This window comes from Pteropus medius, unplaced genomic scaffold (genome assembly GCF_902729225.1).
Source record: "Pteropus medius unplaced genomic scaffold, Ma_sr-lr_union100, whole genome shotgun sequence".
NCBI classification, from domain to species: Eukaryota; Metazoa; Chordata; class Mammalia; order Chiroptera; family Pteropodidae; genus Pteropus; species Pteropus medius.
The window spans coordinates 4,658,171-4,685,247 of NW_024342475.1; the positions used below are offsets into that span (position 1 = coordinate 4,658,171).

At 35.4% G+C, this 27,077-nt stretch overlaps 3 protein-coding genes across 5 annotated transcripts; 2 read left to right on the forward strand and 1 right to left on the reverse strand.

The window, feature by feature from the left end:
- Nucleotides 1-607: 607 nt before the first annotated feature.
- Nucleotides 608-16,359, reverse strand: ABHD13 (abhydrolase domain containing 13). Its single transcript, XM_039866299.1, has 2 exons — nucleotides 16,193-16,359; nucleotides 608-3,325 (listed from the first exon to the last, which is right to left on the reverse strand). Exon 2 carries the CDS (start codon nucleotides 3,303-3,305, stop codon nucleotides 2,292-2,294), a length of 1,014 nt encoding a protein of 337 aa, XP_039722233.1. The 5' UTR covers nucleotides 3,306-3,325; nucleotides 16,193-16,359; the 3' UTR covers nucleotides 608-2,291.
- On the forward strand, nucleotides 15,959-22,350 carry LOC120605347 (uncharacterized). Of its 2 annotated transcripts, none has more exons than XM_039866300.1 (3): nucleotides 15,959-16,590; nucleotides 17,161-17,263; nucleotides 22,305-22,350. In XM_039866300.1, the coding sequence occupies exons 1-2, from the start codon at nucleotides 15,974-15,976 to the stop codon at nucleotides 17,168-17,170; spliced, it is 627 nt and encodes a 208-aa protein (XP_039722234.1). In that variant the 5' UTR covers nucleotides 15,959-15,973; the 3' UTR covers nucleotides 17,171-17,263; nucleotides 22,305-22,350. The 2 variants fall into 2 exon arrangements, with proteins under 2 accessions (XP_039722234.1, XP_039722235.1); XM_039866301.1 differs by having other exon boundaries at nucleotides 15,959-16,718; nucleotides 22,305-22,341.
- Nucleotides 18,121-25,922, forward strand: LIG4 (DNA ligase 4). 2 transcript variants are annotated; one of them, XM_039866296.1, is made up of 3 exons: nucleotides 18,127-18,214; nucleotides 18,449-18,572; nucleotides 22,385-25,922. In XM_039866296.1, exons 1-3 carry the CDS (start codon nucleotides 18,200-18,202, stop codon nucleotides 25,066-25,068), a joined length of 2,823 nt encoding a protein of 940 aa, XP_039722230.1. In that variant the 5' UTR covers nucleotides 18,127-18,199; the 3' UTR covers nucleotides 25,069-25,922. The 2 variants fall into 2 exon arrangements, with proteins under 2 accessions (XP_039722231.1, XP_039722230.1); XM_039866297.1 differs by lacking the exon at nucleotides 18,449-18,572 and having other exon boundaries at nucleotides 18,121-18,214.
- Nucleotides 25,923-27,077: the final 1,155 nt, after the last annotated feature.

Genomic DNA, 27,077 nt, shown 5'->3' on the forward strand with positions numbered 1-27,077 from the left:
CTTATGAAGAATTCACATTTTATTAAGACCAAATGCTTTGGTCAAAAAGTAGACGTTTTGAAAAACGATGCTATGGGGCTTCACAGACCTCTGATAATAAGTTTGTTTTCTATTCTCTTCCTACCTAAGGAAATAATTTCAAATATAGAAACTATGAAAGAAGGTGTACAACCCTAGAAACTGCCTCTCCCTTTTGCTGCAGAAAGAAAGGCTCCTTAACCTAAAGAAGAAAATGAAGGTAGAGATGGGATACAAGTACTTCGCAACTTTTAGTCCTAGCAAAAAAAAAAAAAAGGAAAGAAAAAGAAAACATTGTTTATAAACTTCTAGGACCAAAAAAAAAAAAAAGCAGGATAAAACCAAACACTGATGAAGAAAAAGCTTTTATACTTCATCAGCAAAATATTTACAACTAAAGTTGATAAATTCCCCCATAGTATAGATTTAATGGTTACATGAAAATATAAATACTTTGTAAACTTTGAAGAATATTACAAGTCTAAGGTGTGCCACATAGGCTCATGTCTAGATACACTACATTTTGTTGTACTAACTTTTTTCTTTTTAATACATTACTATTTAGGATAGTCATTTTACAGAGCAGTGATTGATAAGATGAAAAGTAGCCTTTAATTGTAGTGAAATTATACATACAAAATACACTTCCATGATATGCATTACCAATTTTTTTAAAAGCATGATTTTTACAATAATTTGTAGAAAAACATTAACCTTTAGAAATCATACTTGCTATAATTTATTGTTTTCTAGATACTAACATAAAGTGAATAAGAATGTTATTTGGCAAAAGTATTTCTAGCCCTATCTCCATGGGAAAAACTTTAAATTAAGGTCAAAATTACTGACCCATTATTCTGATCTAGCTGCTTGTATAAAGCCAATACATAGTTAAAATATTCAAAATATGTTAAAGCTGACTAACAATGTACACAGCTCAATTACATCTAATTTTTGAGGACTGCTTAAAACAACTTAGCACAACTATGCCTCAAAGCTTATATATATATTTTAAGGTAAATTCTGCAAGTTTTAAGGGGCTTTTATTTTTTTAAGATTTCTCTTACTTTTCTGTATATCTAAATACTACTTTCCACTGATAGCCATTTAACTGTTAAATATGGTAATAGGTTCTGTGATAAAAACCTCTAGAGTTCCCTCACCCCTACATTCCTACATGTAGAAAAGAAGACTTCCTAAAATTGTCTTGTGATGCAGGTCTACTTAACTGAATCATTAAACCAAAGAACATAGTCTTTTTGCTTGTTTTTGTAACTTTTATTTTGAGAGTGTCCAATAAAGGATATCTTGGCTTTCATGGATTAGATACTGGGATTTAGAAATCAAATGTGGGAATTTCTGTAAAACAATATGTACAATTATGTAATGATAAGGCTTCCTAATTTAATTCTTAAGTTCTAATCTTCATTATGACTGCCATTATTCACCTGTAGAATTATGAAATTGATAGAAGCTAAAATTCTCTTTGCCACCAAAATTACGAATGTTAAAAAGTTCAAATATGCACATCAAAGCTGCAGTAAAATTCTAAATTTCTATTTTTACATGCCACGATCCAGCTGTACCTAACAAAACATGGTGCATTTATATTGGAAAGTGGGGTCCCATTTATTTGTAAAAAAAAAAAAAAAAAAAAAAAGCTGGATCTCAGCATTCACCAGAGCAAAATTCAATGGCAACCTGCACACAGGCTTCAATTTCACTTCTTGCCAAAAACAAAATAGTTTACATAAAAATAGATATAACCCAAGTTACCATATACATCGGTCTACGACCAGTGCTATTTACATTAAAAACATTGCATTGCATAATTCAAGGAATAAAATATCATCATGCATTTCATTTTAAGGTGAAAAACGCAGTTATAGAACTAAGTTTGCTTAGATTGATTGTCCCAATATTTACTAAAGAATATCCAAAAGTTTCTCGTTTACATCCTGCCTTCCACAGGCAACCATTAATCTAAGTATCACATAGAGTATACTTTAGCAACGAGAAACTTTTAAATATATTATACTGGCACATTAAACTGAAGACATGGATACATAATCACATTGAAAGGTTTAAAATATACGAAATAATCCCAAGAATTATAGTTTTTCAAATGTAAAAAACTATTTGGATCATCTTAAAGGAGAGTAGAAGTCCTTTTAAAGTTTAATGTCACTCTTCAGACAAGTACAGACATAGCATACTTATAGAAAGGAACATTATCATTCTGCACAAAATACAGTACTTCAAAAAGAAAAACATTATATAATTGTTACATTAGATGAAGTTTTTGCCATTTCTTCAGGAGAATGACTCTTTATTACTTCTTTGATGAACTGTTCAAGGGCAGTGAAGTAGCCCTGGCATTGCCATGTGTCATTATGAGTTCCATCAGGAAAAATGGCTAATCTCTTAGTCCGAGATGGGGAGAGTTCATAAAGTTGCTTCATCATTACTGGTGGAATTAACTGGTCCGAGAGGCCAGAGATGAAAAGAGAAGGCATTCTGCACTGAGAGATTTTTCTGTAGGACAAAAATTTATTTTTGTAGCACCATAAAGGAAGGTAACGCATTGGAAAGAATGAAAATAAAGTGCTGGCCATATGCGGTATGCTTAAAAATGTATTCTCCACCATAATGGCTGAAATCCTATGTGAATTTTCAGAAGCCAAATGAATAGCCACTGCTCCTCCCAAGGAACGGCCAAAAAGAAAAATTTTTGTTTTGTCAAGGTCAGGTCTAGTCATCACATAGTCTAACACAGCTTCAGAATCTAAGTAGAGTCCTTCTTCACTTGCTTCTCCTTCGCTTTTTCCAAATCCTCGATAATCAACAAGCAAAAGATTAACTTTGAGGTTAACCAACATAAGCAATGCATTTGGTAACCTGTGACCTATGTTGCCTGCATTCCCATGAAAATAAATTATAGTTGGGGAATAGGGCGAACTGTCTCCAGTGTATCTTATCAAAATAAGATTTAGACGCACTCCATCTTTGGTTCTGATGAAAATATTTTCATGTGGAATACCAGTGGGCATGGGAACATAAAGGCGTGAAGAAGATGGCTGTTCTGGAAAATAAAGCAATACATCCTGGAATTTATACAGAATACCTGCTATTGATATGAATATTAACAAAAGTAAGATAATGCCTCCATATAGATGAAAAGTCACTATTAATGGTAAAAGAGAAATACGGCAGAGAGCCCAAGACCACGAAGCCAAGGCTATTAGCCATCTTTCAACAAAGTTCCACAGCATCCAGGACTTTTCCATTGTAGCACTCTGTAAGTGTCCTAAAGAGAAAGAAAGAGACATGAACAGTCGTTCAAAATACATCTGTTATTTTCACATTAGAGCCATGACATAAAAATTTATGGTAGTAGGGTGAATCCTTGGATGCCTCCATCCATCTATCCATACACAAAAATAACTGTTCTAATTACCTTTTTCCCTTCTGTTGCCAAATCTTCTTTCTCCCTCCAGTGCTATATTTATGAAACACAAATAGTCATCAAATTATATTCATTTTTTAAAAGTGCTTATTTATGCCAGGTACTTTCATTCATGTACTCTCTTTGATTTGATAGAAAAATAAGTTGATACCATATTCCCAGTTTCTTATATGAGGGAACAGGAGAGCTCAGGGGCATAAGTGGATTAGCTGTGTTTTCATTTTTTTTCTGATAAGTTCCCAAAAGTGAAACTGCTGGATGATATTATAGTTCTATTTTTAATTTTTTGAGGAACCACCATACTGTTTTTCATAGTGGCTGTACCAATTTACTTTTACATTCCCAACAGTGCACTGGGGTTTCCTTTCTCCGCATCCTCGCCAACACTTATTTCTTGTCTTTTTGATACTTGTCATTTTAACAGGTCTGAGGTATCTCATTGCATTTCCGATTAGTGATGTTGAGGAGTTTTTTCATAGACCTGTCTTCTTTGGGAAAATGTCTATTCCAAACTTTCACCTATTTTTAATCAGATTTTTTAAAAAGTTTTTGCGCTGTGTGAATTCTTTATGTATTCTGGATATTAAAACCTTACCAGATAGTTGACTTGTAAATGTTTTCTCCTATTCAAAGGTAGACTTTTCATTCTGTTGATGGTTTCCTTTACTGTGCAGAAATTTTTAGTATGATGTAGTTCCACTTGTCTATTTTTGCTTTTGTTGCCTTTGCTTTTGGTGTCAGATTAAAAAAATCATTACCAAGACCAATATCAAGGAGCTTACCACCTATGTTTTCTTCTAGGAGTTTTGTGGTTTCAGGTCTACATTAAAGCCTTTAATACATTTTGCGTTAATTTTTGTGTATGTAAGACAGTAATCCAGTTTCCCAATATGATTTATTTAAGAGACTGTCCTTTTCCATTATATTCTTGGCTCCTTTGTTGTAACTTAATAGACCATTTATTTATGTGTGAGTTTATTTCTGGGCTCTCTATTCTGCTCTACTGATTTATGTGCTTGTTTTTATGCCAATTCAATACTGTTTTGATCACTACGGCTTTGTAGTACAGTTTAAAGCCACGGAGTATGATGCCTTTGTTTTCTTTTTTCAAGACTGCTTTGGCTAATTTGGGTCTTTTGTGATTCTTCAGAAATTTTAGGATTATTTGTTCTATTTCTGTGAAAATTACCATTGGAATTTTGATAGAAATTGCACCAAACCTGTAAATTGCTTTGGGTATATGGACATTTTATCAATATTAATTCTTCCAATTCATGAACATGGAATAGCCTTCCATTTATTTGTATTTTCTTCAATTTCCTTCATTAATGTCTTATAGTTTTCAATATACTGGTCTTTTACTTCTTTGGTTAAATTTATTCCCAGGTATTTTCTTTCTTTTTGATGGAACTGTAATGAGATTGTTTTCTTAATTTCTCTTTCCGTTAGTGTGTTATCAGTGTACAGAAACACAACAGATTTTTCAATATTAATTTTGTACCCTACAGCCGCTTTACTGAGCTAGGCAGGTTGAGGGAAATTTTTATTAAAGAGGTAGTTAACAGAGTCTATTCTTTCAAGACCAATTTGATATTCTCAATTTTCTTTTTCACAGTATAGAAAAAATGATTTACACAAACTAAGATAAGACTAAAATATTTTCCTTTCTATCTGTGGGTTTTCACACTAAACTCAAAACATAATTTAAATTAACTACTAGTTTCTAATGTTGTATTATATTTAAGAAAAAGTTCAATTTGTCTTTCGCATCTAAAAAGAAATTTCAGATTGCTAGTTTCATAAAATATGCAAAATCTATTACACAGTCCTTATTGCAATTTTATACGAGTGAGTCAACATCGATTGCTATGAGGTATTGATAAGGCCATAAATACTAGGGGTATAAGTATGAAACAAAGAAACAGAAATTCTATTTGAGAACCAGAGATTAATGAAGAAAATGACTTGCTGGACAGAAATCTTTAAAAACATTGCTGAAAAATATACCTGATAAGAAGAAAATACAGAAGAAAAGCTATCAAAAGTCAATTTTTATCCATAAAAAAGTTTATATATGTTGTTTTAAGGCAAGAGGTAAGAGATGTTATAATTTTTATTGTATGGTAGTCATCTACTTACATATTTACCAAGTTTTAAAAGATATTAAATTCTCTTACTAATAAAATTATCATAAGTAAGTTACTCTTAAATTAAAAGATTGTTAATGACTGATTTTTAAAACTGTACTGAATGTCATAAGCTAATAAATATTAGCTTTAAACATTAAAAAACATAAACTCAAGTTAAATTAGATTGGCTATAAAGATGATTTAATATACTTTTTACCATTATTTCACTAAATATATTTACTATTTCATGAAACATATTTTCAAATTTGAAATCATATTCAAATGACTGAACATAAACTACACAGCATTTTTCTGAAGTTTCTCCGAAATCAACACTGCCACCCAGTTGTAGCAAGTTTTATTACAATGGCACTATGTTAAGCTAGAGAAAAGCAGGTGTATGAAAATGAAAATCCCAGTTTAAAAACTACAGATGCAATACCTGAAAACTCAGACCTGGTTAAAAACCAGATTGAAAGAGGCTGCACTACAGTAGCCAAGTAAACCAACTGCAGGGAATACTAAGTAACTATTTCAGGTCAATGACAAAGGCCCTTCACAGTCTATGACTGCTATTTATCAACAGCTTAAATTACACAGGGCTACTCTATATTCCTTCATGGTGGTGGATAAATCTTAACAACACATCTGATCACTTAAATTTTACGTCTAACATTTACTTAATTTTATTTTTTTAAGTATAGACAATATCTGAATGATTTTCTTTTGTACCCAGAAGTTGAACTGGGGAAATATGAAAACACACTGGCATTAACCTAAACAATAAGATAAAAGATTTTTTTGTGTAATGATTAGGATTAACAAGGTTTGGGATATAAAATACAAGCATACCAGAGCACTGTACTATTTGGAAAATAAGATACCATTTAAGACATTTCTCTAGTGAAAAATTTTACTGTATTTCCATAGTTAGGCCAATCATTTATGAGAGGTATCAGAGAGATGAGTAACTCAAACATCAGGTATTTGGCGATATAGTAGGAAAAAATCCTAAAATTCCATCAGCCTTAAAGTCTTCTCTACCATATATTTGTGGAATAATCTTGGGTTTAACATTTATTTCCAGTCTCACTTGTTTTTCAGTAGAATTCGAAGTTAAAAATGCCTATATATAAAGCTGATCTGCATTATTAAATAAAATTTTTAAAAGCATTTATAAATACTATAGATATAGTAAACTTATTTGTTTTTGTGTCTAGTATTTCTGGCTGTACTACTACATTCTTAATTGTGCTCTGCTCAAATTAACAACATCAGAATTTACCACACACCTGTAAGAAAAGAAAAAAATCTAGAAATTAGATAAAGGCATGGCAAAGCACTTCTGTAGTCTAGATAACCAAGAGTGAATTAACTCCACTTTCAAACTAAAGTTCTTATAAAAAAACTACTGCAACACCAGATAAAACAGAAAGCTCCTAATACAAGAACAAAGCATGTTTTAAAATTCAAATCACACACATGCTCACACAAACCCATGTAGATTAAATCTATATAGTTAAAATTTTTTCAATTATGCAAACTTTGAAAAATTATCTTTTAAAAAAGTAGCCTCTTTAATTTCCAACTTCAACATATAATATCAAATTTAATTCTATCAGGCCAGGATTTGTATTTCTCTTTTTCACTACTGAATGCATACTGGGTAGTATGCTACTCTACCTAACTATGTTATGTTACAAACATAACTATGCTGAGCACTGGGCATATGTTTAAGAGTGGACATCAGAAAAATTACATATGAGTCCATTACTGGTTAAGAAAAATAGTGATTAAATTTGCAGTTTTCCACAAAGCATTCTTGAAAAGTCACCTTAACTAAATGACTTTGTGATAAACATAATTTTACAATGGCTTGTAACGGACTTATTTTTCTGCTCCCTAGTCTATATCATATCTCCTCATACTCTTAAAGACACTGGAACAAGCAAACTTAATGTAAGATTCTTTATTTACTAAATTTGCTGAAACTACCAGCAAAGTACAATTACTGGAGCCATCTGCTGAGACATACAAATAACTTTACATAGACCCAAATGTTATGATAGTCAATATAAATGAATACTGCCTCTAATAGTCCACTGCAAATTCTACAGCTACCAATATACAAATTTTCCATTTATTTTGTCAATTAAGTGTAAGTAAACAGTTAACAAAACCTTTTTTCTCCATAAAAAAAATTGCCTCTGGCTAACCTTCTAGCATGGTTTCCCTGGAAACCTCAAAAAGGTGGGATGTCAGCTGTTTCTAAGAAACATTTTGTGTGGTAAATCTGACCACTATTGGTGAGCTAAGTCTGGACTGAGCAGTGAGCAGGGCTATACATACCAAGAATGAAGTATAAAGAGTGGTGTTTCTGCATGGGATATATAATCTGTACCTGGACACTGTGCCCATGTGCTGTTATAAAAGATATTGTTTCCTGTGGAGAATGAAGCAGCCAAGTCAGGTAGGTGGTGGCCACCCATGTGTCTCCTTTCCAGTAGCCTGAATTATCACTTGGGAACAATATACCTCATGCTTATATGCTGGGTTTTCTATTACATATCTTCCAATAAAGCAGAGAGGCTGGGGTCAGGTATGGTCTATTAGGTCTTGTGAGTGAGAATGTCCAGCTGAACCCAAGACCACTGCTGCTGGTCATGCAGAACAAGCAAGGTGACTAGTTACCCCTTAAAGTACATCCCATGAAGCAAAATATTTATGAAATGTGTTGCCAGAAGAGATCGATTATTTATTTGCCAGGTTATTTTGCATGCCGAAGTGCATGTGCTGATAACATCTTATCATCATAAACAATCAGAGTAATGGTGAGTTTAATATACTCAAAGTGGAATCAAAGTTTATACCACTTAGAAGGGTTGCTTAGAGGGAAAGAACATTAGATCTATAGAGATGGTATCTTAGTCAACCAATATCTTCTCATTTCTCATGCTGCTTCTGCATTATTATTATGTGTTTAACCTTGTGTCTACATTTAAATAAATATATTACCATTACTCAATTCTGCCTTTGCCGTGTTACCACACCAGCTCTCATGTCAAAGGTCTCTAAAACCTGTCTCTGTGGCTTTAACCACCCTCAGTAACTCCTTAATTACTTACTGAGAATCTGATCTCTGAGCTCTCATAATGATCACTCACAAAAAGCAAACCTCACTTCCTAATAAATCCAAAGGTTTCTTCTCAATTCACACTGCAACACCATACACATAAGTGGCACGAAACACTGCTTCTTCCTTGGCTTCTGATATCCTCAAATCGCTGTGTTTCTCCTGATCTACCACTAAATTTAGGCACTTTTCAAGGTCCTCTCCCCTTATCTTCTTTTCCTCAATGATATCATTCTTTTACATGGCTCCAACTATCACAGTTGTACATGAATTATTCCCATTCTGTCTACTCCATCTACAACCTTGATTTATCTGTTCCTTGAGTGCCTGATGCTTCATCGATATCTCAAACTTATCCAAAACTAAAACACATCCTCTTCCTTACCTAATGTTTTGTATGCTTTATGTTAAGTATGAACATAAAAAACCATGTGAAAACAAATGTATTTTTAAAAAACATAGGTTTGTTATATATTGATTCTGGGTCTCAATATATAACAAACTAAAATTTAATGATGTGCTATAGCATCAAAAATTAGGCACATTATTTTAACACACACAGGTCTTACATTTGAATGAAGTCAACCTTAAAATTAGTGTTTGTGCTTTTTATTGAAGTGGTTAGAGATGTCATGTTGATATTAGTAAGCACTTCTCATGAAATAATCTACTAAAAGCATGATGAATTTTTATTATAATGTATAAAGTAGATATAATTACAATTGTTTTCCTTTAAAAATAATGGTTTTGAAGTATTAGCAACATCCTGATACACTATGTAAGTATTTTGATCATATGAATGCAACACACAGATCTAGTGATATCATCTTGGGAATTTTATGGTCCTCATTAACGCGTTTTGATCACCTTTAGTGCTACTACATATGCTTCCTGTCTTTAAATATTAGCCCATTATGACTATATAATAAACAATTTAAGACTAAAACTAAGTACAATTTAAAACTGTTAAGCTGTCAGAACCACCATGTTGACAAGTGTTAGCTGAGTAATAAGTCAATTGAGAGATGGACACACTCATCTCAATTAATCACTTCATATATGTACTTGGAGGACTGCAAATGGTTACATTTCTACAGAAAAATATTCTATAAACATATGATTTAAAAAAAACCTGAGATCAATACCAAGGTTATGTCCAGCTACAATGAGTCCTCAGAACATAACCACCAAGTCCCCAGGGAGTTCTCAAACCCAACTTGGACCACTGACATGGTGCCACAGTTGGCTTTCCAGCCTCAATAGATTACAATGCATCCTCCCATACTTTTTAAAGATTAAAGACAATGCCACAAATATGTGTGAATACCTGCTATGTGAATCATAGTGCCTAGGTACTATAGACTATTTAAAGATTATAAATGCACAGTTCTTGTTCTTAAGTAGCTCATGATCTACTCAGGAAAGACATGGGCATATATAATTGTATATGTCTAACATACGTTATTTAATTATAGATGACACAAAGAAAATCCAAGAGATCACACTTTCCCTTAAATATAGCAAAAGGAAAATAAAAGCTTAACTATGTGTCCTTTACAACATAAGTTTAATAATTTCTGGATTTCATCATGCTTGATTACTCATAGAAACCGACTGGAAATTTATGCGAACTTTTTAAAAACAGGACAAAGTACAACTCCAAGGTTAAGAATTTCTTTTACTTTCCACAAAACAGTTGCCTATGACACTTATTTTTATTCATTCACACAATTATTCACGGGAACTAGAAGTATTCAAGCATAATTTAAATAAATACTTGGCAAGGACAGTGTGGGAGAAATTAGAGCAGTTGAACTGCATGAACTTTAAGGTCCTTATTAAACCTGGATCATTCTATGCCAGTGGTTCTCAAAGACTGGAGACTTCTAGGGCCTCCCCAATCTCTTTCAAGGGGTTTTCAAGATCAATATTATAATTACACTAAAATGCTATTTTTCTTTTCACTGTTTGACACTTGCACTGATGGTGCAAAACTAGTGATGGGATTTATTGCAGTGTATGCTGGAGCCTTAGCAAGAATGGTAGTAGCACCAAAATGTAGAAATCATTGTATTCTTTATCACCATCAGCTCCTGGAAAGAAGCAGCAGGGGTAGAAATCAGTTTTATTTAAGAATGTCATTGAAGCAGTTAAAATTATTAATTATTATTTCAACCAATGAGTACACACCTTTTAAACATTTTGTGTGACAAGTATTTGACAAAATGGGGAGGACACGGAAAGCACTAGGTGCTATATAATGAAATATCTTTTGAGTCATGAGCTGAGCTAGCTGCTTTTTAGGTAGCACCATTTTTACTTAAAAAGACAATTGACAAACTGGTTATTTATATTTAGTGGTTTAGCAGGCATTTTCTGGAAAATTAATGAAGTTGCCAATAGCTTCCCGGACTTAGAGATTTTTCAGATAGCATCATCACGGTGATATTAACAAGTGAGGTTTCTGATAACCTATTAAATGCGTCAACATTTGGAAGAACCTGCTCGACAAGACAAATTAAGAAATTTTCTAAAAGCATGTTACAAAATCAAGCATGGGTAAAAAATTCATTATAAGATAAACCAATAGATTTTAATGTAAAAGAGACAAAAAGTTCTTTATATAAGTTTCAGATGCCACAATGCAACTGACCTTTAAGAAACTACCACCTTTTGAATATTATAGTATCAAAGAATATCCACAATTATCTGAAAAGACTATAAAAATATTTCTTCCTTTACAACTACAAATTTGTGTGAACCCGATTTTCTTCATATATTTCACCTAAACCTCCTGTATGAGAATGCAGAAACATGAAAATCTGCCTGTCTTCTATTAAGCAGACATTAAAGATATTTACAAAAATGTAAAACAATGCCATAATCCTTGCTCATTTTTTCCCCAAAGACAGTTGCTTTGCATAAAACATGCTATTATGTTAATATGTAATGGACTTTTTACTGCTATTTTGAAATGACAAAGTTATGTCTTCTATGAACTCCCAGTTTTAATTTCTAAGACAATAAATATCTCTAGGTATAGTTCACATATACAAAAACTCTTTGGAGTCCTCAATAATTTTTAAACATGTAAAGGGGTTCTGAAAACAAAAAGGTTGATAACCACTGCTCTATACTAACTATATAACCTTGTCTTCCTTTCCCAGAGACTTGTTCCTTCAAATTATGCATAATGTACTACATTAAATCTTTTGTGCATTATAATCTATACAGGTTACTAAAGTTTGTTAGATGCTGGAACAGAACTAGCTATAATAAAAACCTAACATTTTTCAGGTTCCCAAAGATCATAAACGTTAAGACAGATAACAAACTTTGAATGAGGATCTTTCAGCCTGGGCTAGGGCCTGAGTAAGGCTTTTACCCAGTGAGTGCTGCTTCCTATATTCTCAGATCACTAACCAAGTCCACATTTAAATGTGGTATGACCCATTTTGAATGGGTATCTGTGCATCTCACATGTTTACTTTGGATCTGAATTTCTACCTTTGTTAAACAAAGAGGTTACCCGAATAACCTCTTAAGGTCTCACATATTTTACAGGCCATAGAAAAATGAAAGGTAGAGTTGGAAAACAAGCATTTGATAAATAATATTGTCTTTACCAACTACTACACTAAAAGGTTGGTGGCCTGGTTATGTGATTTTTTTAACAGTAATTGAAAAGTTAGTGAGAGATGTAAATATGCACCCAAGATTAAAAACGGGTCTCTATAAATCTCTGTTGCACGGATGTAGTAATTTTGTGTTTCAGTTGAGGTTTGTAAAATATTTTATTCATCATACATTTTCGGTCTCCTTCCCAGACCACTATTATCAAAGCAATATATTTTTAAAGAGCACACAGTTAAAGTTGTAGAAAATAACTTTGGCTAAACAATCTTTATGTGTAACAGGCATAGTATGTTTTAGGAGTGTGTAATTAATGAGAGGGGAGAAAGAAAAGCCAAGAAATAAATATACTAGGAACTCTCATGCGTTTCCATGAACTCAGCAGTGTTTTCTTTTGCTTTGTTAATGGAACTCAGGTTATTCTCTCCAATAAGAAATAAATGACAAACAGTACATTAAAGATTAATTCCAAGTCTAGAGTAACAACGACTCTCAACTTCCTCCTTGCCAATGAATTTTATAGCTCTTCCACTGATGTTGGTATTCACTTTACCCAGCAATATTTCATCCAAAACTAAAAATAAAGAATAACAATTTAAATATATCAAGAACTAAAACTCAAACTACAGAAATGGAAACATTTTAACTGTTATTGCCCCACTAACTAGCAAAGTAAATCAGACAAATAAGTTTTCAATCACAAATTATATTTTAATGAAGGTCAGAAATGTCTCATCAAAATATGTAAATGTTAATTATTCTAATTATTTTTTAATTGCAAAAGTTTACATTGTTTTGCAGTGTATACTGATTTACTGATTCTGCCAACTGTATAGGTGAAATCTTTTTTTACCTATACGTGCATTAAATAAGCATTCCCCCAAAACAATTTGACGAAAGGTTAACTAATTATAAATAAAATAAAAAATATCCTAAGTCATAAGGTAACTACTATTTCAAAGGCCCTTACGTCCACCTCAAATTGATAATTTTAGGAATGGCTTGTTTAAAAATAAAAACCGCTTATACATTAAAAAACATACCCACAAGTGACAGAAAAATGTGTAGGTTTCAAGTGAAGACTGCAAAAAATGGAAAACAAATTCATGTGTCATTGCTAACATCTATATCACAGGAAGAATGAGTATCCCATGGTGCTCATTAAGGACTCTGGGAGAATTCACAGCTTCCAAACATTTCAAGTAATATAGAACTCAGATTCAGCATTCCTACACAAATATATCTTTTTTTCTACTAAGCACTGGGAAGTTAAGAAACCATGCCAGCTGCATAACTGAAACGGAAACACAAAAAACTGCTATCAGTGTGCTGGAGACACCACAGAATGAATTATCTATTTCCCTAATGGTTATCCACATGTCATTAATAATGAAACAGTGTGTATTAACAGTCCTATGGGACAAATGAACAATAACTGCCTATGGAAATGTTGGATAGTAATTGAATAGTTCAGAGCATTTTAAACTGGAATTTAAATCTGCTTGAGCAGATATGTCGAACATTATACTAGGCAGCAATGTAGTAGCACTTCTGTGCTTTCCCTTCCACTTGAAGAATGGAAGATTTGGCAAATATTGGAAGCCAATCACAATTTATTCTAAGATTATAAATATCTATAAGAAAAAAATGGTAAAAAAAAATCTACAAGGATGAAAATGCAAAACAGATGTTAGAATTGACTGATAATGAAATTCAGGAAGTTTCCCTCTTAAAAAGGAGTAATTTTATAGTTTACTGTAAATGAGATAGATGAAACTTAGAATTTATTTTCTTATAAAGTCAATGTGACAGAAAAAGTAAGACTCTCAGCCCAGCTCATAAACGCATGAATTCTAGTTCATGTTCTGGAAATACTACACCTTTGCAATTCCAATACAATGTACTGCTGAAGGAGTTAACACCTATATGAAACAGTAACATAAAATGTAATACTTTATTAGAAGTCTATCATCTGAGGGAAAAAAATCTTAGTAATTTTAAGAACTAGAATCTCCTTTAGGTATATTCTTTAGGTGTAAAAAGAGTATGTAAGAATCTCGGACATTGTTGAGGTGAATAAACAAGCATTAGATTTTAGAATCTCTCAGTTCTAAATTAATGAAAAACAGAGAAACGGAAATAAATTCCCCTGAGATAGAAGAGAGCAGAGATCATAGAAAAATGTTAGGTTGAACAGTTCCCTATACCCACGGTTAAATCACATTGTTAATCCAGGACAACTTGGTTAATAAATCCTCAGAGAGCAAGAGGCCTGAGGTGTGCCCAAGAAGGCTGGTGGTGTTTGTACAGATATTCATAAACTTGCCTGCTTCCAACATTCCAAATTAATTTTCAATGGGAGGCAATGTGGTGCAGTGGAGAGTGTTTTGGGACTCGGTCTGTTAATAGCTAGGTGGCTTTGCCAACTCACTTATCCTCTCTAAGTATATGTTTCTTCATATGTAAAAGGGGGATGAAACGTAATTGAAAAACTGCTGAGGTCAAATGTAATACACAATATTAATAAATGCAGTTACTTTCAAAGGACAAAATTTAGGGTATTTTATTATCTGTTACAGCAAAGTGAAAGTAAGTACAATTAGAAGTTCTGTTAGATTTGGATTAAATAATATATAAGATCTCTGGATAAAAACCGAGTATTTGCACATAGGAACTAATTAGGGCAATGGCTTCTTTTCTGTTAAAACCCAGCTCAGGTACCAGCTCCTTCAGAAAGCATTCCTTGGACCTCTACTCCCTACTGCCAACCATTCCATATTCTGTAGTTTGTACAAATTAATGAGATGGCACTTATAGTGTAACTCATCTGCTTTACATAGACTGCGTTTCTTGGTAACAATGACTTCATCTCATTTCAACTCTTATTTTTAGTAGATAGCAGTGTGTGGCACATAGTAAGTCTCTATAACAATTACTGAATTGGGGCAGTCGACGTCTTAGGATAATTATTAAATAACACGATGGACAAACACGAATTCTAATTAAGTGGTATAAAATTTAAGCTTTCAGGAAACGATATGTGATTAATCCAAGCATGCACAAATAAGTATTAATCCATGCTGAAAGAAACCAGAAGATCGATGAAAATCAAACATCAAAACTTAAAGCCATATCCTCTTCTGTATTTCTATTCAGCTACTATTGCATAGTAAACATGTAAAAGCTGATGAATAAAAGACGTCCTTGATTATGAGACCTTGCGTAATAATAATAATGCATTTTGCAGAAAATAAATGCTAACAAAAATCCAGAGCAAAACTGACAAATTGTATGGGAGTGTTCTTGTGCTGTTTCTTAAACACTCAAAACTTCCTGCCATGAAATTCGCAGGTCTAAATCTGTTAGTGACGTGAATGGATCAGGGCTACTTTATTCCTCAGATCTAGGAGCTGGGATTTTTCACTTTTCACTTGTGCGGGGGCGAGCGGGGGTGGGATGGGATGATTTGCTACGTATTGGTTTGTACACGTTACTGGAAATACCACTGACATATGATTCTAAGTTACGTTCTAGGCACCAGTCCCAACAGGGCACCAGAGGGCCTTCGGTAAACCGCGCGCCTCAGTTTCCACCATGGGCGTTCGTTTGGTTTTCTCCCCCGCGCTAGCAAAGCTGCGGAATGGACTCCTTTCCGCGGCCGGGGCGGCGAGACTTGGGTCTCGCACGGCCCTAGGCGCGCAGCCCCGCACTCCCGGGGAGGTGGTTCGGGACCAGGACACCGGAGAGGCCCCCGCCGGACGTCCCCCGCGACCCCACTGGAGGGAGCGGACTCCGCGGATCCACACCACTTACTTAGATCTGCTCGCAAGCTGCGCAGTCCGTCGCGAACACGCAACCCAGCGCCGCGCAGCAGCGTCCCGCCGTGCCGCTTCCGTCGCTCCTCATCGTCCTCTTCCAGCAGAAGAGCCACCGCTGTTGCCACAGTCTAGCTCGGAGATCCTGCGGCGCCGGTCTCGACTCCTCTACTTCCGGCCCAAACTCGGTGTCGCCAGCAAATGCCACGGCCGGCTCCCACATCACCTGCTCTCCACCTTTCTCCCAGTAGTGGGAACCCGGTCCCCCATCCTGGGCATGCGCAGAAACCGCGGTCTGGGGAGTCCCCCGCAACGGTGGCCGAGACAGACAAAACAGGTCCGTTCCGGGCCGCAGGATTTCGCGTCATTCTGGTGGGCTCGATTGACTGCGCTGCGGTGAGCTATCTTGCTGCCTTTTCGCCCTCGGGGCACTGTGAGGACTCCTTCCCCAAGTCCGAAGCTTCTGTGGCGAGACCTCGGAGTCCACCAGATGTCTCTGCTGGATGCAGTTCTTATAGAAGAAAGTGCGTCTGCCTTATAGAATTGTTAGGGGTATGGGAATGAGTTCTTGTACTTTAAAGCTTTACCATTACTTTTTTTTTTAAGTCTTCTCCCAGCACAGCCGTCTCTTACTGTGTCAGAGTGGACCATCGCGGGCAGATGCAGGTTTTGTGAGGCCTGAACCTTGGAAGATGTAGAGGGTCATTTTAAAGAAAAATAATGCAAAATTATTTTTTGCAAATTTTGCAAAAGCACAGGACTATGGGAACATTGCTAGGGCTACTCTCAGTGGCCTCGAAAATGGGCCCTTGAAGCTGGAGCTTCATTAGCTTCACTATCAACTTCTGCCTCACTGAATTGTACTGGGTTGCTTATTTACAGATAGATGTCCCACCCTCCCCCCACCCCCCACTCCCCACCACCATTTGGTCATTCTTTATTCTCCGTACTGTTTTATATACGCAGAACTTGCTGATTTCTGCTACCAGATGGAAAGCTCCGGATCAAAGCCAAGACTTATGATGAAAGCTTCCCGTTGTTGATCACCTAATAAGGGCCATGGACTAAGGTAGACTGCTTACATAAATTAATAATCACAGCAACGCTAGAAGATACTTAATGAAAACACCTTGATTCCCTTTGAACCAAATATTAGAAAGGCTAAAAGAAAGTATTGGTAGAAATCAACAGCTCCTGAAACATAAGAATTGGTTTTGTTTTCACCTCTCAATCCTGTATACCTAGGGAAACTACTATAGTAGGTGCTCAATCAAGTTTGCCTAATAACTAACTCCTTGCACAGATCTGGTCATGCAACAGTTTATGTCTATATTATGAATTATATGTTATGTGTTATTATGAATTGTTATTTTTGTGTTGCGGTAACACATATCCAAGTTGTACCATCATGAAAAACAAATAGCAACGGACAGCCTTAGACAATATTGCAAAAGCCAATTTTTCCATTTAAATAACATGTTTGGGGAGGGAAGATGCCCTCTTCGACCCGTGCTTTCACAAACAACCAGTAAGACGAGTATTGGTACCACTGTTTACATACAGGGAACAGAACTGAAAACCTGTCACTTGCTAATGAGCGGGCTAAGCAGAGAGCGAGATCAGGCTCATAGTCTAAGTAAGGAGCCAATGTACAAAGTGTTCTTGGGTCTCGCTCAGCGACGAAATCCACTCATGAGTCAACCTCTTGCAAAAAGCACCTGCTGCTTTGGGACGGTATCTGGAGCCATGTTTTTAGACATACTGCTACGTGAGCTCCCTCAGGCTCTTTGCAGCCTAGCAAGGTGGGCGGTCATCCTGGTACTCCTGCGCACTTTATTCTTATGACGTCACGGCTTCACTAGCACAAAGTGGAACTGCGCCTGCGCACAGCATTTTCATAACGTCACGGCCTCCCCCTGCCCCCAAGTGAGGAGTGCGCCTGCGCCAGGAGCCGCTGGTATAACCGGTTGCTCGCGTTCCAGCTTCAAGTTGGGTGGCTGTGCGTATGGCTTCGCGTCAGGTAGGCGTTTTATAGAGCGGTCCGGCCCAGGAGGGGCCTCGGAGTCCACCGAGGGAGTCAGAGGTGAAGTTTGGGCAGCCCTGGGTGACCAAAGCAGAAAGGAGTGATATCGCGTCTTCTCAGTATGGCAAATGCTTATTTTCTTAAAAGTTTTTATTTCTAACCAAAAAATTTAATAATTAAATTTTTATTTCTAACCAAAAAATTTAATAATTAAATTTTTGGATGAATTAGTTCATCCGCCCACTGGATCCACATGGGAGGGGTACGGAGCACTTCGAAGACCGCGCTGCGTTAGGAACCAGGTCTTTGGTTCGGGCGCTTGAACTAGACCCGCACCCCTGGGACGTGGGACAAGGTAACTAGAATTTATCCTGCGCTTTTCTCTCAAGACCGTGTTGGTTGCTTTAATTGCATACGTTCCGATTCTGAGTGCCCTACCCACTCTTCAGTGGGGACCTTCGGGCTCAGAGAGGAATAAGTTTTGCCCAGGGTCAGATTCATTCATGGTCCGTTGAAGATTTTGTTTGGGGGCACAGGCATGTGTAGACCTCTCCACTGATTTGGCAGGTGGAGTTAGGAGAGACTGTAGGCTTGGAGAGAATTACCTTATTTCTCTTCTTATATATCTTGTCCAGGTGGCACGAAGGAAACTTCAATTATACCAGTCACTTTCCAATAAAATAGACACATCTCTCATATTCACAACCTTGCTAGTGTGTTTTGTGTCACTTTAGGACAATGCCAGCAGCACTTGAATGGATGATGCGTCATTATTGTGTACTAATTACTGGTATTCATTCTCTTGAAAGCTTTCCTTATCAAAAAGTAAAGTGTCTCCTTCCTTATCTGCTTAGTGTTTTTGCAATATTTATATTTTAAACGTTGCTTGGATCAACAAGCATTATAGTACTAAAATTGATAAAAGACTTTACTAAATGCCAGGTACTATGTTAAGCACCTTATATAAATTATCTGATGTCATTCTCATCTTAATTTCTAGTTTTTAACCCGATTTTACACTTAAGGAAACTGAATCTTAGAGAAGTTAAGTAGTTGCCCTATATCACATAGCTATTGTTAGAGTCTACAATTGAACTCAGATTTATTGGATTCTAGAGCCTGAGCTCTGACCACAAACTTCCTTGTTTTGTTTTTGTTTTTTTTCACAAATTGGAAGTATCAGCTAAAATAACTCTAGAATCCAGAAAATAAAATTACAGAGCATGTAAAAAAGCAGTGGAAAGCCTAATATTTCCCCTTGATACAATTTTAAAAATTCAAAAATATTTAAGTCTATTCATTTTATACTAATTTTGGAATCTTTGTTATCTCTATAGCAGTTTCACAATGCATGTGTATCTATACCCATAACTAGATTTCAACATTAGTTAAAATAATTTGAGTCTTTGCCTTTGGACTTGAGGGAAACTTTGAGCTCATGTAAAATCTACAGATAGATTGGAAACTATACCAATACTTGAATATTTAAACAAGTATTTCTTCACATACTTCATTTTACATATACATAAATTGTAAATACGACATATGCCATAAGGTACTGGCTTGAGGGAGAATGTTTTGAGAGGACAGTGAAAATACATAACCAGGTGGTACAGTCAGTTATGCAAATGAGACACAGCAAAGGGAAGCAGTTACTAAATTCAAAGATAAAAGTCTCAGTCAGGAATGTAGTGTCATGAGCTTATCTCTTGGTCTAACTGACTAAATAGAAGTTAGATTTTTTTGTCAGGAATTAGACTGAAAAGTGTGGCTTTTTTCCCCTATAAGCCAGCAAATGGCTATTGTGAATCTTTCCCAGTGCAGTTATAGCTGCTGAATGTTTTTAACCAGACTGAATACAGCCCATTGTGTGTGTGTGTGTGTGTGTGTGTGTGTGTGTGTGTGTGTGTGTGCGGTTCATAAAGTGGTTCAGCATCTGCTATGGTGTGTCTGTCCTGTCTTTCCCTAATGTGCTTTCCAAGGAACTCAACTCTAGGTATTTAGTAATTCGTTCAACAAACCTGTCTCCCCAGGCACTAGTGGTAGAAATTGCAACATGATTTCTGACTTCTAGAGACTGACAGTTTAGTAAATGTGGTACAGTAATTAGCCATTCAATTTCTTGTACTAGAGACTAGATAATGTAGTCTTGTACTAATAGTGTATGTGATTGTTTTTGTTTGCTGAGTTAGGGAATTTCTGGTCTCTGCATTATAGTAGATTCCCTTTTGAAAAGTTAGTCTATTTTAGTGTTACATAATTTAAACCATATTAAAATAGCTCTGATACCTTGTAGATTATAATAGAACTTGCATGAATATATAAAACTTCAAAAAAATTTCACACTTGTGGTGACTGATTTAAGAAATTTTCTAGACCCCAGCCCAGCAAGGTACTTGTTAGATGTCACTGGTGTCAATGCAGTACCAACAGGAATCCTCAGTTTGGGGTGCAGTGAAGAAGGAAACTTTATTCAGTGCAAGTAGCTCCATCAATGATACAGCCCAGTTAAAAAGAAGTATGGCTATGAAATAGCTCTGGGGCAAGGCCCCTCTCCCACCAGACTAACCTGTCCTGATGTCTTTGATGGTTCACCATCAGCAGTTCAGTCTTGGGTAGAAAGGGAAAGTGCACTCTTTATGCCATTGGCAGCCGACTTATATAAACAGTAGTCCCTGCCCCTGGTCCCTGATTGGCTCATCCTCATGTAAATGAGAACTTCAAATCCTTGCAGTTTGATTGGTCCAATAAGCACTGTCCTGATTGGTTAGAATGAAGCCATTCTGATTGGTTGGTAAAATGCTGATGGGCATATAACTGAGCAGCTCCTACTGGATGGGGAAAGCCTAGGTTCTGTTGGTTGAAATACAATTCCAGGAACTTTTTTATAAGGAAGGGCTGGCTCAGATATCAAGAGCACGGTGCAGGCAGGCAGTTCTTTGCAGACTTCTCACTGAAGTGCAATTTGCAGGAGAGGTCCCTATGTAGTAATGGCTGCTAGGCTCAGTTTTTTAAATTTGAGCTCAGTTAGCCACTGAGAGCCCTTCTTAGTAGGTATCTTCTCTTTCAGAGTGCACATTTTAGATGATACTTAAGTGAAAAATGACATTTTGCTGTTTTTATATTTGTTAAAGCTCAGCATTTTATAATTACTTCCCATCATATCCCTTTTTCTTTACAAGATGTATGATTTCTTAAGACATAAGAAACATACCATATTTGCCCATGGTATAGTGCCTGGTTCATATGTAGTCAGTGAATGGTGGTGGTGGCTGGTGGGAGGTAACTGGCATGGGATTATAAACAAAAGAAAAGCATACTAATGAATTTAAATTTATGAAACTGTAACTAACTCTAATAAAATAGAGTTAAAAGAGGTCAAGTGAGGATTTCATGGAGAGAGTATTTTGATTTGGATTCTGAATTCCAGAGTGATTTGGCTACCGGTGAAGAACTAAACATAGACATAAGCTTTGTTTGTCTGGAGGAAGAAGATACCTATTTTTTTGTGTATGAAGAGCTCTATCTATGTAGGAGTTCATATTTCCTACAAGGCCAAATTTTAATTAGTGACCTAGTGATTTTTAGAAAACATCTGTTTTAAGAAGTTTGGTTCTAAAAAAAAAAGTTTGGTTTTAGTGCTGTATCTGACAGAAAAAGAGGAGAAATAAAGAAAAACCTTACCTCAGAAGCCCAGAAGTATAGTGAATTGAACCATATTTGTTGTTTTTTGTTGTTATCATTATTATCAATCATCTTTGGCATTATGTGCCAAATAAGGAATGGAATAATTAGTTTCAATAGAAATTGTAATTTAGAGGAAAACAATTAAATGATTAATTTTACTATTCTAAATATGGGGAATAGGACTAGTGGTACTTTTGATCATAAATACTAAATAGAGTAGAAGTAAAATAGTTCATTATTATTAAATATAGAGATTTAAAAGAGACATTATTTATAGAATTTAAAGCATTGATCTATTTTCATTTAGCAAACATTATGAACCAGGTATTCTATGTAAGGTCTTTACATTAAATATATAGTTGAGTTTTATCTTTTAAAGTTGCTCTTTTTGTTTTATTAGTTAAACGAGAGGATTCATCATCGCTTCCATGGCTGCCTCACCAACTTCACAAACTGTTGCATCTCACGTTCCTTTTGCAGATTTATGTTCAACTTTAGAACGAATACAGAGAAGTAAAGGACGTGCAGAAAAAATTAGATACTTCAGGGAATTTTTAGATTCTTGGAGAAAATTTCATGATGCCCTTCATAAGAACCAAAAAAATGTCACAGACTCTTTTTACCCAGCAATGAGACTTATTCTTCCTCAGCTAGAAAGAGAGAGAATGGCCTATGGAATCAAAGAAACTATGCTTGCTAAGCTTTATATTGAATTGCTCAATTTACCTAGAGAAGGAAAAGATGCTCTTAAACTTTTAAATTACAGAACACCTACTGGAACTCGTGGAGATGCTGGAGACTTTGCCATGATTGCATACTTTGTATTGAAACCAAGATGTTTACAGAAAGGAAGTTTAAGCATACAGCAAGTAAATGACATTTTAGACTCAGTTGCCAGCAATAATTCTTCCAAAAGAAAAGACCTAATAAAGAAGAGTCTTCTTCAGTTTATAACTCAGAGTTCAGCACTTGAACAAAAGTGGCTTATACGGATGATAATAAAGGACTTAAGACTTGGTTTTAGTGAGCAAACTGTATTTTCTGTTTTTCATAATGATGCTGCTGAGTTGCATAATGTCACCACAGATCTGGAAAAAGTCTGTAGACAACTGCATGATCCTTCAGTAGGACTCAGTGATATTTCTATCACTTTATTCTCTGCCTTTAAACCAATGCTAGCTGCAATAGCAGATATTGAACGAATTGAGAAGGACATGAAAAACCAGAGTTTCTACATCGAAACCAAGCTAGATGGTGAGCGAATGCAAATGCATAAAGATGGGGATATATACGAATACTTCTCCCGAAATGGATATAAATATACAGAACAGTTTGGTGCTTCTCCACAGGAAGGTTCTCTTACACCATTTGTTCATAACGCATTCAAAACAGATATACAAGTCTGTATCCTTGATGGTGAGATGATGGCCTATAATCCTAATACACAGACTTTTATGCAAAAGGGGAATAAGTTTGATATCAAAAGAATGGTTGAAGATTCTGATCTGCAAACTTGTTACTGTGTTTTTGATGTATTGATGGTCAATAATAAAAAGCTAGGACATGAGACCCTGAGAAAGAGGTATGAAATTCTTACTAGTATTATTACACCAATACCAGGTAGAATAGAAATAGTACAGAAAACACAGGCTCATACTAAGAAAGAAGTAATTGATGCTCTGAATGAAGCAATAGATAAGAGAGAAGAGGGAATCATGGTAAAACATCCTCTATCCATTTATAAGCCGGACAAAAGAGGTGAAGGATGGTTAAAAATTAAACCAGAGTATGTAAGTGGACTGATGGATGAACTGGATGTCATAATTGTCGGGGGCTATTGGGGTAAAGGTTCACGGGGTGGAATGATGTCTCATTTTTTGTGTGCTGTAACAGAGAAGCCTCCTTCTGGTGAAAAACCATCAGTGTTTCATACTCTCTGTCGTGTTGGCTCAGGTTACACCATGAAAGAACTGTATGATCTGGGCTTGAAATTAGCCAAATATTGGAAGCCTTTTCATAAAAAAGCTCCACCACGTAGCATTGTATGTGGAACAGAGAAGCCGGAAGTGTACATTGAACCTTGTAATTCTGTCATTGTTCAGATTAAAGCGACAGAGATTGTTCCCAGTGATATGTATAAAACTGGCTGTACTTTGCGTTTTCCTCGAATTGAAAAGATAAGAGAAGACAAAGAGTGGCGTGAATGTATGACTCTGGATGACTTAGAACAACTTCGAGGGAAAGCATCTGGAAAGCTTGCATCTAAACACTTTTACGTAGGTGGCGACGATGAACCACAAGAAAAAAAGCGGAAAGCTGCCCCAAAGACTAAGAAAGTTATTGGAATAATCGAACATTTAAAAGCACCTAACCTTTCTAACGTAAACAAAGTTTCCAGTATATTTGAAGATGTAGAGTTTTGTGTTATGAGTGGAACTGAGAGCTGTCCAAAGCTTGATCTGGAGAACAGAATTGCAGAACTTGGTGGTTATATAGTACAAAACCCAGGCCCAGACACATACTGTATTATTGCAGGGTCTGAGAACATTAGAGTGAAAAACATAATTTCTTCAAATAAACATGATGTTGTCAAGCCTGAGTGGCTGTTAGAATGTTTTAACACCAAAAGCTGTGTGCCATGGCAGCCTCGCTTTATGATCCATATGTGCCCATCAACAAAAAAACATTTTGCCCGTGAATATGATTGTTATGGTGATAGTTATTTTATTGATACAGATTTGAACCAACTGAAGGAAGTATTCTCAGGAATTAAAAATTCTAGTGAACAGACTCCTAAAGAAATGGCTTCTGTGATTGCTGATTTAGAATATCGATATTCCTGGGAGTGCTCTCCCCTCAGTATGTTTCGACACTACGCCATTTATTTAGACTTGTATACTGTTATTAATGACCTGAGTACCGAAATTGAGGGAACAAGATTAGCTTTTACAGCCTTAGAGCTTCGATTTCATGGAGCAAAAGTTGTTTCTTGTTTAGCTGAGGGAGTGTCTCATGTAATCGTTGGGGAGGATCATAGTCGTGTTGTAGATTTTAAAGCTTTCCGAAGAACTCTTAAGATAAAGTTTAAAATTCTGCAAGACGATTGGGTAACTGATTCAATAGACAAATGTGAGTTACAGGAGGAAAAACAATATTTGGTTTAAAGCTAGTTTTTCTAGTGAAGAAAGCCTCCGATTTGGCTGACTCCTTGCAACAGGTGCTAATGATAAAATATTAAAGTTCATTTTTATCTTAAAATCTATGCTCAAACAGTATTTGTATATATAGGAAAACAATAATTTTAACTTTTGAGATAGAAAAAAACACTGAATGGCCCAAAGCCAAGAAAGGAAAAATTCTTTTAGCAGTGTAGTATTTGATGATTTTTATCATCAAGATGAAATAAACAATTTAAAGAAAAAGTGTTTACATAATCTCTATAGGAATCTAGACTCTTGACTCAGATATTAATAAAATACATGTGGAAGCTTTTAGAGTCATAGTATTGACCTAAACAGGATTTTCTGAAGTCAAATCAAAATTTTAATAGTAGTTTTTATCTAATAAAAGCATTGTAAGAAAAAGAATTGTTAAAATCGCACTTGTAAAATTGGGCCTTTTAAATTGAAGGCTGAAATTCTTTTAAATGTGAAATGTAAACAAGTTTATTTTTTAAAGTTAAGGTCAAGCTCATGAATATGGCCTTGTTAATAATGTAGTTAGCTAAATTAGGGGACGTGGAATGAGTCTTAATTGTCTAAATATTTAGATCAGTTTGATTTAAAAAAAAACACTTGAGGTTTTAAAAAACTTGGCCTACATTTAACTTTTTTCTAAAATAAAGTATGTTTTAAAGAAAGTGTTTTTATGTGAATTTGTATTCCAGTATAAATAATATTCACAGTGATTTTCCTAGATACAATCTATTGAATAGATGTCAAAATGGCATGTGTGTTTTAACTTTCATTACAGAGAAGTAACTTGCTTTGACTTTTAATAAAGATATTCATGAAATATATAGACCTCTGGATTATTTCGAAGTAATCTTAGATCACATAATTTCATCTACAAATATTCCCTGTAGAACTCTTGATTTTTCAAACAAACTTACTGTCTTTTCCAGTGTCCCCCTTCTCATTAAACTACGTTCTGTTCACTCAGCTGCTCAAGCCAAAGACAGAGTCCTTGACTTCATCTCTTCTCACACCTCTAGAGCATAGCAAATCTTGTTGAAAAGAGCTTCCAAATACATTGGGAATATGACCTCTCACCTCTCTTACCATAGTTTCCACCCCTATTATTCATTGGGCTGCTTTCCTAGCCTCCTAACAGGGCTTCCTCCTTGTGCTCGTAACTCCACCACTGTGTGTTCTCCATAACAAAATTTTTACTTTTAAAGATGCAAGTCAGGTCATGTTACTCCCCTAGTCGAAATTAGTGACTCTCCACCCTTTATAACTTCCAAAGTCTTCAACGTGGTCTGTTGAAGATGGATAAGGCAGTCTGCCCTCAACTCACAGTGTACTGAAAGATTTTATATATATATATATATATATATATATATATATATATATATATATATATATATATATAAATATAATTGGAATACAAAAGATAAATGGTATCCTAGCTAAAGGAATGATGAATTGCCCCAAAAGCCATATGGTGTAGAAAAAAAAGAAAAAAGTACAAGCTTTAGAATTAAGTCATCTTCGATCTCATTCCCATTCCTAACCTATTATCAGTATTAGTTTGAGCTAATCACAACTCCTGAACTTAGTTTCTAAACTTCCAAATGGAAACAACACCTATGTCACCCAGATGTTTGAGGACAAAATGAGACTACCCAACATATGCGAAGGACTCTTCAGCTTTTATTTGCTGCTCTCTAGGCCTTCCCCATGGGGTTACTAAGTGGGTGGATTATGGAAAAATAAGTAGAATTTCATCAGTCATTGTGGTATGGAAGGTTTCACCTGGCAAAAGGAAGATTACAAATGAAGATAGAGTACAAAAGTGTGGAGGGATATTTGTAAATATTCAAATTTAGGTATGAGGGATAGATAATAGGTAAATAGATAAGGATAGGTTTTAATAGATCTTAAATGCCACAATACAGAATATGGGTTTTATCTGGTGCTCAAGAAAAGTGCATTGAAGAATTTTAAGCAAG